General features: G+C 42.3%; 1 protein-coding gene across 1 annotated transcript in view; it reads right to left on the bottom strand.

Moving 5' to 3' along the window:
• Nucleotides 1-16,269, bottom strand: part of LOC100654325 (zinc finger protein 883-like) — a 59,346-nt gene that overhangs the window by 33,560 nt on the left and 9,517 nt on the right. The window contains exons 2-3 of the mRNA XM_023552315.2: nt 7,920-8,165; nt 2,690-2,816 (exon numbers count right to left, since the gene is read on the bottom strand). Of these exons, the coding sequence (XP_023408083.1) occupies nt 2,690-2,816; nt 7,920-7,922 (130 nt within the window). The 5' untranslated portion in view covers nt 7,923-8,165. The remainder of the gene's footprint in view (nt 1-2,689; nt 2,817-7,919; nt 8,166-16,269) is intronic.

Raw genomic sequence — 16,269 nt, 5'->3', positions numbered from 1 at the left:
CACTGATGTTCAATGTGTCAAATCTATTTTTGAGATGGTCGCAAAGAACGAACAAATCTGTCTTGGAAAAATTACAACCAAATGCTCCTTAGAAGCAAAGATGGTGAGACTATGTCTCACATACTTTGGACACGTTGTCAGGAGGGATCTGTCCTTGGATAAGGACATCATGCTTGGTAAAGTAAAGGGTCAGCAAAAAAGAGGAAGACCCTCAATGAGATGAATTGACACAGTGGCTGCAACAATGGGCTTAAGCAAAGCAACGATTGTGAGGATGGTGCAGGAGAAGACAGTGTTTTGTTCTGTTGTACACAGGGTCGCTATGAGTCAGAACCAATTTGATGGTGCCGAATTACAACAACATACTCAGGGTCATACTCTGGCTCTCGTGGACTTGTAGTTTTCTTCAGTTTCAACTTGAATGTGCATATAAGCAATTGATGGTCTGTTCCAAAGCTGGCCCCTGGCCTTGCTCTGACTGATATATAACTTTTCCAAAGTCTCTTTCCACAGATGTAGTCAATTTGATTTCTGTGTATTCCATCTGGTAAAGTCCACGTGTATAGCTGCCGTTCATGTTGGTGATAAAAGGTATTTTCAATGGTGAAGTCACTGGTCTTGCAAAATTCTATCGTGTGATTTCTGGAATCGTTTCTATCACCAAGGGCACACTTCCCAACTACCGGACCGCCTTCTTTGTTTCCAACTTCTGCATTCCAATCACCAGTAATTATCAATGCGTCCTGATTGCATGCTGGACCACCTTCAGACTGGAGAAGTTGATAAAAAACCTTCAATTTCTTCATCTTTAGCCTTAGTGGTTGCTATGTAAGTTTCAATAACATTCATATTGTGTTCCTTGTAGGCGTATGGATATTATCCTATTGACAGTACCATACTTCAGGATAGATTTTAAAATGTTCTTTTTGACAATGAATGCAATGCCATTCCTCTTCAAGTGGTCATTCCTGGCATAGTCCATATGATTGTCCCATTCAAAATGGTCAATACCAGTCCATTTCAGCTGACTAATGCCTAGGATATCGATGTTTATGTGTTCCACTTTATTTTGGATAATTTCCAATTTTTCTAGATTCATACTTCATACATTCCACATTCAGATGATTAATGGATGTTTTCAGCTGTTTCTTCTCATTTTGAATCATGTCATTTCAGCAACTGAAGGTCCCAAAAGTTTGACTCCATCAGTCATTAAAATCAACTCTACTTTGAGGAGGCGGCTCTTCCCCAGTCCCTTCCAACCTGAGAGGCTCATCTTCTGGCACTGTATCAGACCACGTTCTACTGGTATTCATAAAGTTTTCACTGGCTAATTCTTTTCAGAAGTAGACTGCTGGGTCCTTCTTCCTAGTTTGTCTTAGTCTGTATGCTCAGGTGAAACCTGTCCCCTATGGGTGACCCTGTTGGTATTTGAATACCAGTGGCAGAGATTCCAATATCACATGAACATGCAAGCCCCTATGATAAGACAAAATGACAGACACGTGGGAGAACGGAAAACTACAGCAACCCAATTCCGACATGACTATTAAATGGTCCAGACCATTCAGGAATGAAGGTTTGGGTCACCTCACCAGGCAGAGACCCATGACCAGCTGATGTGCTTGCTGACAGTAAAGGGAATACTGAATGGGTGGTAGAAGAAGGTAGTTGTAAATACCAACTATGACCATGCTGCAGAAACTAGGAGCATAATTGTTATGAGTAGTTCTTCCTTGTATGTGTACATAAAATATTTTTGGTTTCTTCACTCATAATATATGAGATGTAAACATGACCAGTGCATTTTTCGTTGTACACGTTAACTGTATCCTGTTAGATGCAAGTATGTCTTTATAATTGTCTTTATGTAGAGATTATATATGGTTTAAGGAGATGTGTACAGGTGCCAAGTTGACAAGGGGTACACTATGATGGTTAAGGTTGTGTGTAACTTGGCTGGGCCATGATTCTCAGTGTTTTGACAGTTATGATATAGTTTGGCAGTTATGTAATGATGCAATTAACTACATGATGAGAGCTGATATAATGTAATCACCTCCATGATGAGATCTACTATTAGCAGCCAATCAGTTGAAAGGGTGTTTCCTTGTGGGTGTGGCCTGCATCCATTACATATGGACTTTCTGGCAAAGCTTGCTGGCTTTTGCTTACTCTGGATCCTGCATCTGGCTTGTCATCACCTGCCCTCTAGTTCTTGGAACTTGAGTCAGCAGTCTGCCATCTTATCTGCCAATCTGGGATTCGTCAGCCACCAGCAGCCTGCCATCTGACCTACCGACCTTGGGTTCATCAGCCCCTGCATCTATGTGAGTCAGAAGAAGCCTGAAGCCTGATCCGCAGACTTGGGACTTTCCAGCCTCTACAACTGTGTGAGCTATTTCCTTTCTATAAATCTCTCTCTCTCTGTTTCTCTCTCTATATAAACTTAGCTGATTTTTCTTCTCTAGAGAACCCTACATAAGAAAAAGAGAACTGAAAACTCACATACAACTTTATATTCATGGAGAAGCCAGGATATGTGAGCTCCACAGACTAAGGGACCACACCTGCTATATTTAACAATTTATTTCTCTTCCTCAGCCCAAATACTGGAGCAAAGTTGATGAGTAAAATATTTTTGTTCACTAAAAGAATAAATTAAAAAAATAAATGATGCCATTCTTACCTACTGAGGCCAGGTTTCTGAAGGTTTCCAGCATCACATCTCTGTAGAGTTTCTTCTGAGCAAGATCCAGCAAAGTCCACTCTTCCTGGCTAAAGACCACAGCCACATCCTCAATGACCACTGAGTCCTAAAACATCCCACACATTCTGGATCAGCAAGATACCATGTACTGGAATGTGTACGAGAACAAACGGTGAAGCTGACAGTCCTGAGGAACTGAGAATTCATAGAGATTTTGACATAAGCTTCTTTGTTCTACCAAGGTCTACTCTAGTGTATAGCTATCATCCTCTTCCTTTGACTAACTGAATTCACTTCTTTGCTGATTGCATCCTGTCTCACAGACTTTCAAAGAACTGAAATAATCTGTCCACAGTTTGACGGCACCAATTGCAGTCTTCTTCTTCTTCTTCTCTCTTTATGGTCTAGAACAGTTAGAAAAGCTCTAATTCAGGTTATCACTTCATTGTGAACAGTTTGACCTCCTTCCAGGAGACTACCAGGATACTCAGCAAAACATAAAGCAAAGGGTGAAGGCAGGATAAGGTATTAACAACTGGGAAACACTGCAGAATGGCAGTGTTTCCTTTTCTTCCTCACAGTCATGGGAGGACCAGGGGCCAGCACAAACAAACTGGCAACCCAAGGGTGTGAGCTGATCATATTTCTTGAACAACTCTAGGAAATCAAGAGGTTACAGGTCCAACTGCTGAGAAAAGAATATTCCTCTGGAGAATTATGAATTTTTACATGCCAGTCACTTATTTTTAAAAAAACTCTGTTGTTCTGTCATCCTCTCTGTCCCTATCAAAGAGACAGGCAAAGGTAATAAAAATTAAGAAGAGCTCAGGTGAGAGACAGGAAACATTAGAATCCAGATCTCCCCACAATTCTCAAATTTTGAGACATGATGCAACTGTACACCAATTATTAGTGACTGCTCCCCTCAACAAACATAAACCCATACTTCCTCACACACAGTCTAACCTTGTAAGATGACAAAGAGCACTACCTCTGCAGAAACAAGAATAGTATACCCTTGCATTTGCTGACCGAGAAGAGGTTACATGTCCATTTTTAACAACTGCACAAAATGATGAACATAATCAATGTTACCAAGTTATACATGTAAACATTGTTGAACTGGCAAATGTTTTGTTATATATAACTCTTACCACAAATAAAAGTAATTTTTTAAGTAAGTTGAAGGGCAGTTTACCTGTTAAAACTGCCTGTGAAACATAGGAAACAGTTACACACTAGCCCTCTAGAGGCTCCACTGCAAAATTCTCTCACATTTGCAGCTCCTGAAAGGCACACAACCATGACTAACTGAGCCCTGACCAATGTAATTGGTCTCCAGGTTCTGCTGCTTCTGTTTCTCTGCCATTGCTTCTTGCCATCTCTCACCATCTCCAGTGTTACAGCTCTTTGTCTCCTGGGTCTAGGAGGTTCCCAGCGCAGGGACCCTGGGCACCAAGGATGCACTCTACCCTGAATCTTCTTTCTTAGTGGTGTGAGGTTCCTCCCTTTCTGCCTCTGGGATGGCTTCTTTATAAGAAGTGGCAGGATGGCAAAACTGGCTAATACCATTGTTAGGTTCCATACACCTTATTTGCATGGTACCATGACCATTATTAGGAAGATGTCAATCTCCCTGGTGGGACGCAAGTACCACATCTGCATAGCTCCACCCAGTCATTTGGTAGGAGTTACAAAGATTATGGCTAGAATAGCTATGTTAAGTAACTCACTGCGCTGCAGGCCATCCCCTGGCTCTTTCGTATTTGAAGGATTAACTTCCCCCTCCCAATCATTTTACCACTCCAAAACAGTCATTAACAATTATTACTTCGGTAGGGCAAAGAGTCCTCAGGTGAAGTTACTCAGGTACCAGCTGTTCAGGTCTGCTGCCGAGTGTCCATCTGATCTGGTCATATTCTCCAAAAGTCGTCTCACCTTCACCCTACCTGGCCTCTGATAAAATTTAACTGAGAGAGGATTATTCCCTTGCTCTGAGAGCCTCTGAGCCTCATGATGAAGTATCAGCACAGTAAAACCTTTAAGGGATTTTAGGTTCAGCCACTGTCCTCCAGTCTAGCAGTGCCTTCCCCTTAGTCTACTCTTTCACAGTTACTGCTTCTGTAATAACAGTTTTTACAACCACAATTAACCCTGTTACCAATCCACATTCACAACTGAATCGTATAATCCTATCAGCATCTTCCTCCACCCTCTATTCCCCAGGCTCATCAGGAAAAAGAGGAATCTATTCAGTGGGGATCTTCCCTTGTCCCCCTCATTTGGAGCAAATGATCTTACGACACCAGAATAGAGAAAAAATTCTTAAGAGTAAGACATAAGAGGAGAGATTAACAAATTTGACTACATTAAAATTTACAACTATTCATCAAAGGGCAAAGAAAATGAGTGAAAAGATAAGTTACATACTAGGAGAAAAATTCCCCAAGTTTGTAAGGAAGATCTAGAAAGTCATAGAAATATAAATTAACGGTGGGGAAATACGCACAGCCTTGTCAGTAGTGGAGTAGTGTAATTACAGAATAAAATCAAAGATACCATTTCACACTCTTTACAAGAGTAAAAATTAATTAGATAAACAGATTGAACAAATAAAGACATATGCATACTTTTTGGGAGGAAAAAGTTATAAAATGAATCAGTATTTCCTAGTAAACACTAAACACATGGAGCCCGGAAGGAGAATGAACAAAAGAACAGCAAGACTCACAACAACAAAAGTTACATTTGAACCACCCAAATCCCACAAGTTCTACGATGGGTAGGTAGATTGTGGCCCATTCATACAATAGGAACATACATACATAGGCACATGGGTAGACTAGAGCTACAGACACCAACATGTATGAAACTCAAAAGCATCCTGAGGAAAACAAGTCACTGAAGAACCCAGACACAGTAATAACTGAAATTAGAGAAAGCTCAAAAGAGACGAAACTAAACAATATAGAGTTTATGGATTAAGACCTGGGTGATAAAGCTATAATGATAGAAATGTTGGTAATAGTCATAAACTTCTAAATACAGATAGTAATAATCTCCAGACAGGAGGAGATGAGATCAAGGCAGGACACACTGGGGGTCTACAAAAACTGACCAAGATCTATTGATTATCAGTGACTCAGATCACTATTTCAATTACACAGAAGAAGTTTATGCACTCCTTGTTCATGATATAGTTGACAATAGGAAGTTTAAAGCATTATTTAAAACCCCAAAGAAAACTAATTTTCATATATTAAATTTACAGAGTCATGTGAAAACTCTTTCATTTTGATTTTACTTACCTTAGTTCAGAAGGGCTTTTATACCTACTGGTACCCAAATCTTAGGAATTTACATTGATTTCACTAGAACAAGTGCTGCAGAAGCAACATAATGGCCAGAACCCAAGTGTCCACTCATGGCGATATGGTTAAAAACAACAACAAAAAACCAAGGTCAATTGGATGTAGTATTTTGGAGTTTTATAAGAATTTAGATTTAAGCTCTCTATGTATTATATTGTTAAGGTCGCTATGAGTCGGAATCAACTCGACGGCAATGGGTTATAGTTTTTTGGGTTATGTATTGTTATGAAAAGATCAGCAGGACAATTTGTTCATGAAAAAGTAAGTGTGAATTCCATGCTATCTTTTGTGTAACAAACTAGGGGAAATAAAAAAAATTTCTATTCTATTTCCTTGCTTCTAGATAAACACTGGCAAGGTGCTTCAGACAGTAATAAAGCTGGTTACTTAAAGGAAGCTGGGGGATGAGGGATGGGCTAAGTGAGGACAAGGATAGGGACAAGTCTTCATAAAGTATACTTTTAAGTTCATATTGCGTTTTGAACTTTGAAGGTATTATCTACTGGAAAAAAAATTCCAGTAAACTATACTGTATTTTTAAACATGATATATAAGTCAACACGAGTTATTAAGTGTTTTTACTAGGAATTATATTCATTTAATAATAAAACCATTTAAAATTTAATCATTTAGGACCTAACTGTTGTTAAATGGTCTAATACACTTGTGCAGATCACAAAAGTATAAATTAAGCCCTCTTTTTCTAAACACAGTAGCCAGGGATATCAGAGTCTGTACATCCATTTTATCTGAGCCAGAAGGTTTCTAAAATGGCTAAAATATATAACACATTAGAGGTTCTGGCATGATGTGTTAAATGTAATAGGAGTCTGTAAGAACCATTTCAAGATTTAACTAAGCTTTAGAGTAACCATCAGTTAAAACAGGCATTCCTCTATTTGACAAGTTCATATCCACTAAATTGAAAAATTCTCAGTAGAAACATACCAAATGATCTAGAAATTTTTTCCCAGTGGAAACTGTAAACCCAAGAACTTAAATACACACATCTCACACGTTGAACTTCTCTAGCAATAAAGAATAATTTTAGATTCTAATTCAAGACTATGGAGAACAGTCAAAAATTATAGGGATTAAATACCAGCTCTAGAGAATCTAGGCATAGGTGGGAGGCCAAGGACCTAGACTGGGGATTCATACATTCCACACACCTGAAAGCCTCGAGGCAAAAGCATTCCCCACCGCAGGGGGAAAAAATGGGTCTGAAGACCCCACACAGGATCCAACTGGATTCATTGTCCCCAGCTTCATACCTTTGGTGATGTCAGGAGAGCACCACCACCACCCAGGACCCCACAAAGAGGGTTTTCACCTACGAACTCTCTTCCCCTAACACAGTGTAAGAGGTGGAGCAGTAGTTTTAGAACTGTACAGAACATGTTCCAGTGCTGGGGGAAGTCAAGAAAATGGTTAAGAGAGGCGGGGCAAGGATGGCTCTGGAGGGCTGGATCTTAGCCTCCAGAGCCAGAGCTGCTCCGTCTTCAGGCTCTGGTCAGGACACTCTGTCATTCAATACAGAGCACCAAGGCCCAAGATGGGGATGCTAAAAGCCCATGGTGCCTGCTCTAAGAGTCACATAAGGAAGGTGATCCCAGACATTCAAATCTTGAAAAGCCACATATGTATACAGGAAGGGCCCAGTAACAGTGGAACAGGGCCTTAGGGTACCTCCTAGGGCTCAGTCCCTTGGCCTCCTCTGCCAACTTTTTTCTTCATTAAGGAGCCACAGTCCTGCAGCACACAGCTGGCCGCCCAACAACTCATATCAAACTTCAGCCACTTATGGTAAGAATAACCCCGTTCCCCGTAGAACTCACCATTTCCTTGATCTAGCTTCTGGAAGTCTGAGAGGATGCTGTCTCTAAGCCCAAGAACCACTTCAATAAGAAGGATGGGAGCAGAGGCACAGCACCAGGCAGTTTGGAAGCAGATGAATAATGTTTACTCCATACGCTAGTCAGGGCAGTTGAAGTCGTACTTGTAATTTACAGATGTGTGAGACGGTAGTCCTAAGTCCCCAGCTGCCTGGACTGGACTAGTTCTCCCTGTACCGCACTTGTGACCTAGAATGGAAGAAGGATGGGGAGGAAACAGTGTTGAGTAAGCAGGGAGTGACAGGTTTCTGGCTTCCTCCCAGGCTCAGGGCAATGCTCCCCTCTGGGGGCACTGGCACTGAAGGCAGAACAGGCTCCAGCCTCCAGAGCACACACCTGCATTCTTTCATGCAGCTCCGTGGGATCTTCTTTCTGGCAACAAGATCACAGATGCAGGAATTTACTTATTCCAGAGCATGAGAAGCAACCAGGCCTGGCCAGGATGGAAAACTTGAACCTGACTTCCTTCAGCGAGGCAGGGCTCCAAGGTTGAAGAAGTGGGTTCACCTACGTAACTTTAACTTTGTCCCTTACAGATCAACACACGCACTGCTGTTTGATATTAACATGGGTGAATTTTCAGAAAGAATTTGTTTTTCAACTTTTGTCATCATGGTTCATTCATTTTTAATTATGTGCAGTTAAAACACTTATATTTTGCTTTTAATTTTTTTTCATTTCATTTATAGCATTGTAATATATGATCGGTATTTTTCCTGTAGCTTTTGCAATTAACATCTTTCTTCCCCTTGAGTCTTTTTTTTCCCCCTTTGTTCTCAAACCATGACACCACCAGGCCCTAAGCTTTTGAGAAATCTGGGAGGATTCCTGAACACTTTGTCTTTCAACCTTATAATAAATTAATCAACAAGTAAATCAGAAAATCATTAAGTTTTCTCTAAGGAGCCATTTCCCTCCTTTGTTCCCATTTCCTTCCACCCTGCTACCCTGTTTCCCCTCCAAGCTTAATCCTACTCTTTCATTTCTTGGTCTCAGTGTAAATGTTCTCTCTCTCGCATCATCTCTACACGCTTCTTTTATTATTTTCTCTAATAGCACTCTCAGATTTAATTCACATCTGCCATGGATTGCATTGTGTTCCCCAAAAAAGTGTGTCAACTTGGCTTGGCCATGATTCTCAGTATTGTGTGACTGTCCACCATTTTGTCATCTGATGTGATTTTCCTAAGTGTTGTAAATCCTACTTTTATGATGTTAATAATGTGATGTTAACATAATGTTATAATGCAGAAATTATTGAACAGTATCGTTAATGTCAGGCTCAAGTAAAATTTTGCTGAAAATGATACAAAAAGCGGCTACAGCGGTACATCAACAGGGAACTGCCAGAAATCCAAGCCGGAGTCAGAAGAGGACATGGAATTGGGGATATCATTGCTGATGTCAGATGGATCCTCGATGAAAGCAGAGAATACCAGAAAGATGTTTACCTGTGTTTTATTGACTATGCAAAAGCATTTGACTGTGTGGATCATAACAAATTATGGATAACATTGCAAACAATGAGTATTCGAACAGGAGATAACGTGTGGTTTAAAGTCAGGAAATGTGTGTGTCAGGGTTGTATTCTTTCTCCATACTTATTCAATCTGAATGCTTAGCAAATAATCCAAGAAGCTGGACTATATGAAGAAGAACGGGGCATTAGGATTGGAGGAAGACTCATTAATAACTCAAGAGATACAGATGACAAAACCTTGCTCGCTGAAATTGAATAGGACTTGAAGCATTTATTGATGAAGATCAAGACCACAGCCTTCAGTATGGATTACACCTCAACGTAAAGAAAACAAAAATCCTCACAACTGGACCAATAAGCAACATCATGATAAATGGAGAAAAGATCGAAGTTGTCAAGGATTTCATTTTATTTGGATCCACAGTCAACACCCATGGAAGCAGCAGTCAAAAAATCAAGACGTATTGCATTAGGTAAATCTGCTGCAAAATACCTCTTTAAAGTGGTAAAAGCAAAAATGTCACCTTGAAGACTAAGGTGCACCTGAGCCAAGCTATGGTGTTTCCAACTGCCTCATATGCATGCAAAAGAGGGACAATGAGTAAGGAAGACTAGGGGAGAATTGATGCCTTTGAATTATGGTGTTGGTGAAGAATACTGAATATACTATGGATGTCAAAAGAATGAACAAATCTGTCTTGGAAGAAATACAGCGAGAATGTTCTCTAGAAGCAAGGACGAGACTATGTCTCATATACTTTGGACATGTTATCAGGAGGTATCAGTCCCTATAGACGGACATCATGCTTGGTAGAGTACAGGGTCAGAGAAAAAGAGGAAGACCCTCAATGAGATGGACCAACATAGCAGCTGCAACAATAGGCTTAAGCATAATAATGACTGTGAGGATGGCACAGGACTGGGCAGTGTTTTGTTCTGTTGTACACAGGGTCGCTGTTGCTATGATTTGGAACCAACTTGATGGGACCTAACAACAACAACATGATGTTAATAAAGCAGGACTCGATCTACAAGATTAGATTGTGTCTTAAGTCAACCTCTTTTGAGATATAAATGAAAGAAGTGAGCAGAGAGACATGGGGACCTCATACCACCAACAAACAAGAGCCAGGAGAACAGTGTGTCCTTTGGAACCAAGACCCCTGTACCAAGAAGCTCCTCATCTGGGGAAGATTGATGGCAAGGACCTTCCCCCAGGGCTGAGAGAGACAGAAAGCCTTCCCCTGGAGCTGGCACCCTGAATTTGGACTTGCAGCCTCCTAGACTGTGACAGAATAAATTTTTCTTTGTTAAAGCCATCCACTTGTGATATTTCTGTTATAGCAGTACTAGATGACTAGGACAGAATTTGGTACCAAGAGTTGGGTGCTGTACTAACAGATACCTAAGATTTGCAAGCAGTTTTGAAACTGTGAATATACAGAGGCTGGAAGAGTTTTAAAGCGCCTAATAGTAAAAGCGTAAACTGCCTTGAAGAAATTGTTGGTGGAATTATGGACATCAAAGACAATTCTGGTGAGGACTCAGAAGGAAGTGAAGAGAACTGTTAACGCTGGAAATGGCGCTGATGGAGAGAAGCAGTGGCAGAGAAATGGCAGCAGCAGAGCCAGGAGACAAATGCAAGACAGCACTGGAGCCAACCCACAGAGGAAGAGAGCTAAGTGCCTTTGGCAGGTGGCTTCTAGGTGGAGTGGGGTGCCTCTGAAAACGTATCGGTGGAGCTAGGCTTGCCAATCCACGGAGGAAGAGAGCTGAGTCCCTTCTGGCTGAAGTTTACTGGTGGAGTGGGGTGTCTCCAGGTACTTATAGATGGCGCTAAACAGCTTTGGAACACTTGTCCCAGAAGCGCAGACATGGGCAGTGAGCACTGAAGGGCTGAGAAGCCAATGAACCAGAAAGAAGCTGAAGAGACAAGGAATACAGGAAGCTGAGCTCCCTCAGTCTCAAAGGGTAGAGCCATGACCTCTGGGATCTCAAAGGGTGAGCCTCCTCTGGGGTCTCAAAGGGTGGAGTTGCCACTCAATTGGACTAGGAGAATGGGGCCGCCCAAATTCGATGGAGCAGAGTTGCCATTACAGTGGGCCTGGAAGGCAAAGCTGAAGCCCAGAGCTGAAGGACTTCCACTCAGAATCCGGACAGTGTGGCCAATACCTACAGTCTGGAGGGCAGAGCCATTGTACAAATGATCTTAGAGAACAGAGGATTATTTTCAAGTCTTGAGGGCTAAAGTAATGTGTTCTTCCAGCTTGCCTGGTCCTGTTATCCCTTCTTTCCCTCTAATTTCTTCTGTTTGTAATGGAAATGTCTAGCTTGTGCCTGTTCCACACTGTACTTTGGAAACAGATAACCTGTATTCTAGATTTCGCAAATGAAGAGAAATTTCTGGATTTTGGACTTGGAGTCACATTAAGACTTTTGCTATGATATGATGGGGTGAATATGGTTTACATGTGGCAAGGATATGAACTTTTGGGGGCCAAAACATAGACTGCCATGGTTTAAACTGTGTCCCCCCAAAATATGTGTCAACTTGGCTAGGCCATGAGTCCCAGGATTCCCACCATTTTGTTATCTAATGTGATTTTCCGATGTAAATCCTACCTCTATGATGTTAATTAGGCAGGATTAGAGGCAGTTATGTTAACGAGGCAGGACTCAATCTTCAAGATTAGGTTGCGTCTTAAGTCAATCTCTTTTGAGATATAAAAGAGAGAAGTGAGCAGAGAGACATGGGGACTTCACACTACCAAGAAACAAGAGTCTGGAGAAGAGTGTATCCTTTGGGCCCAGGGTCCCTGTGCTGAGAAGCTCCTCGACTGGGGAAGATGGATGACAAGGACCTTCCCCCAGGGGTGGGAGAGAGAGAAAGCCTTCCTCTGGAGCTGGCACTCTGAATTTGGACTTCTAGCCTCCTAGGCTGTGAGAGAATAAATTTCTCTTTGGTAAAGCCATCCACTTGTGGTATTCCTGTTATACCAGCATTAGATGACTAAGACAACATCCTTACTATTTCCAGCATAAACTAGGAGCTTGTTCAGTATGTAGCATCTCAAGCCCCACCCGAGAACTGCTGAATCAAAATCCACATTTTAACAAGATTCCCAGGTTATTCACATTGATATTTCAAGTGCGAGAAGCATTCACTGATCTACAGCCTGTAACTCAAGGAATGTGCATTCAGTAAGCGGATGCCCTTTGAACCATCTACATCTACATTATATCACTGCATTATCTTCCTGATCCACAACCAATCTCCATGTCTAGGCTTCCTCACAGTCTTCCTTAACTTGTTCATAACAAGCTCCTGTCCTGCCAGATATCATTCAATCATGGTTATTATTTCCAAAATATATTTGCAGCACAAGAACTGCTTAATGCCAGTAAGTGGCTGTCCACTGGCCTTCAAAAAGCTCAGAATAGTCAGCATGGCTCTAAACAACCTGCTGCCATTGCCTCCTCCAATCTGGCTCACACAACCCCTCCCCACCACACTTTGATTTCTCTGCTTCAATCATGTCTGACTTTCATCAAAGAATGGACGATACTGGGTTCTCTGCCACCTCAGGGATTTGCACACTCATTTTGCCCAACTGAAATACTCCTTCCACCCCAACCCATACCACATGCTATCAGCCCTACACAACCATGCATGTAGCTAAATAAAACTAATTTTTTGAATCTTCACTTAAATTTTTCTTTTCAAGCAGTCTAAATGAACTCTCAGGTTAAAGCCTTTTATTACAGGTATCAGATGTTCCTAGTTTTCATTATTTATTTAAAATGTCTCCCAGGTTAGACTGTAAATCTACAGGCAGACACTAATTTTTTTGTTCCTTTTGGCCTATGACACTGATCATTGAGGACACACACAGATTATCACCTGCCGTATATCCTCTTGAGCAGCACTATCCAATGGAAATTTCTGTGACGGTAGATATGTTCTGTTTCTGCACAGTTCAACACGGGAGGAGCCACTAGCCCCATGTGCCCATTTAGCACTGAACATATGACTAGTTCAACTAAGAAACTGAGCTTTTTCCTTTGGTTTTAATTGAAATAGCAACATTTCACTAGAGGACATTGCAGCTCTAGTGGACTCACCAGAACCCTAAGCAAACAACACAGCAGACAACAGGGTGCGAAAATCATCATCACCACAATGCAGAGCTTCATAGCCTTTTGTTTTTATTGGAAGCCTATCCCATAGGGGAATACAACTGATAAAAGTAAAAAAAAAAAAAAAAAAAAACACTGCCATTGAGTTGATCCAACTCATAGTGACTCTATAGTACAGGGTGGAACTGCCCTATAGGGTTTCCATGGAGTGCCTGGTGGATTCAAACTGCTGAGCTTTTGGTTAGCAGCTGTAGCTCTTAACCACTACACCACCAGGGTTTCCACGTAACATTCAATTCAATGTGCTTGTATGTCCACGATCAAGGTTAATGTCAACCTAAACTTGATTTATCTCATTCTGAAACCTACTATATTTAAATATCAAAATGAGTGGGTGTAATTGAGGGGACGGGGGGACACTCTCTGAGGAGGTGACATTTGAAGTAAGACCTGAATTATAAGAACTACCAAATTCTTAGAGTTAAAAAAGTTTTCCTCTAGAGGCAGGCTAAGACAGTGAGATAGTCAGATACTTTGTGTCATCCCTCTTACAACAAAGACCCACAAAAAACAAGTCAATCAGCTATGTGATAGTCTAGGAACCTCCAAGCATCAGAGATAAAGCTGAAGAATTGAACTGAGCGACAGGTGTAAGGAGAAGCAATTCAAAAAGAGCAGAAATGGAGAATTACGGGTTGCTAGATTTTTTTTTTTTTTTTTTTTTTTAGAGTGCTGCTAGCCAAACCTGCACAGCATGGACATATTGAGGCAAGCAGCAGCATCACCAGCCAAAACCCACCCCATCTGGTAAAGCTAAGCACGAGTGACTCTGCACACACCTCCAGAGTCAAATAGGAGTGATACCTGACCTCCTGCGAGAGTTAAGTGCACGTGCCCAACCCACCACGCACACTCCAGTCCCCACCCCACCAGAGCTTCACGGGGCGAGGAATGCTCTCTCTTCCTCCCTCATCCCCCTCTCCGCTCTGACACCAGTTCAGCAGCATTAAACACCGCCATGGCCCTGGTCCAGAGGTGCCCACCCCTTTGCCCAGCCACTGGCACAGCGGATCCACAAGCTTACAGTGCCCTCTACCCTTTCTAATCACCTGCACCAGTGCCTTGCTGGCAGAGCCAGCAAAGCATGTCCACATGGAGACAAAGTGGGCAACGTTCCCAGCTGAAGCCCACTTTACCTGCAGCAGCTGCAGACCTGTGGCATTTGACACTGCCCTGCCCTCCACCCTCTCCAATCACCTGCACCAGTGCCTTGCCGGCTGAGCACAGCCGTACTGGGACAAGGTGGACAGGGTTCTCAGATGAAGCCCACTTCACCTGCAGCAGCCAAGTGGCATTCACCACTGCCCTGCCCTGCCCCCTAAGAAGGGAGCTCAACCACCAACACCAGGAGCCAGAGTGCTGGCAGTACTACCCACTCCATCCACCTACTAACAATGGGGGCCTGAGGACTAGTGGTGCCCCTCAATCCCTCCAGTCAAAGGCAATGAGCACCCAAGGACTGGATGCACAATACCCCCATGACACACTCTAGTGGACAGGGGCATGCTCTCCAACCAGGAACCCTTGGGCAGCTGACAGCCCCCTGCCTCGCCCCCTCATATCACCCTACACTGCAACCAAAGACTTGTGCCTGCTCCAAACACCCCTACACTCCCCTGTCTGCCTAGGACTGTAGGTTAGAGTCTCTTTACTGCACACTCAGTGACCAAGGACCCGGGCACCTTTGCCCTGACCATCCAGCAAGCAGTGGTGTGCACACACAACATCCAACCCAATGACCAGGGAAAGCAGACACATCAACTCAACAAAAACACCACCCACATTCTCAGGAGCCCCACAAGAACAGTGAACAGAGACCCATGCTCACACACCTAGTAGCTGCTCTGCCCACCCAGAGACAGGAGGTGAGAGCTTCAACATGGCCAGATTACTGACGAGAGTAGCATGCACTCCCAGCCTACTCAGATATATCAAAACAGAAATTCAGGATACAGTAAACAAACATACAGTAAATAAATAAATATAATAACTTCTTGGTGCCTTGGACACAACAGTCAATATCAAATCAAATCAAGAAGCAGGGCAAGGTGTCTCTAGCAAGCGACCAAAATAAAGAACCGGAAAAACTTCTGGAGGAACATAAGGCAATGGAACTACCTGATAAAGAATTCAAAAGACTAATATGCAAGCTCTCCAAGAGATTAAGAGAGATCAGGGAAAACACAGACAAAACCAAGGAAAACAAAGATAAAGCAACAGAACAATTCAGGAAAACAATATAAGAACAAACGGCAGAATAAATAGGCTACTAGAAACCATACAAAATCAGCAACTAAAAATCCAAAGATTAACAATAAAATTTCAGAATTAGAAAACTCAACAGAAGGACATAAGAGCAGAACTGAGACAATGGAAGACAGAATTAGTGAGACTGAAAACAAATTCCTTGATACCAATTTGGGGAAGGAAAAAGAAGAAAAACGAAGAAAGGCTAAGAATTATGTGGGACACTGTAAAAACGGCATGGGACAGTGTCTGGCCTCCTCTAACTTCACAAGGGGGAAGGAGAACCAAGACTAACAGCCCAAGGCTGATTCCTATAAGGCAGGGGTCAGATATGCCTCCTCTCTTCATGACCTTTATCAATTCTGACAC

Source organism: Loxodonta africana, chromosome 3, assembly GCF_030014295.1.
Source record: "Loxodonta africana isolate mLoxAfr1 chromosome 3, mLoxAfr1.hap2, whole genome shotgun sequence".
NCBI classification, from domain to species: domain Eukaryota; kingdom Metazoa; phylum Chordata; class Mammalia; order Proboscidea; family Elephantidae; genus Loxodonta; species Loxodonta africana.
Note: the sequence above shows the minus strand (reverse complement) of the source record. Positions and strands in the feature narration are given on the sequence as shown.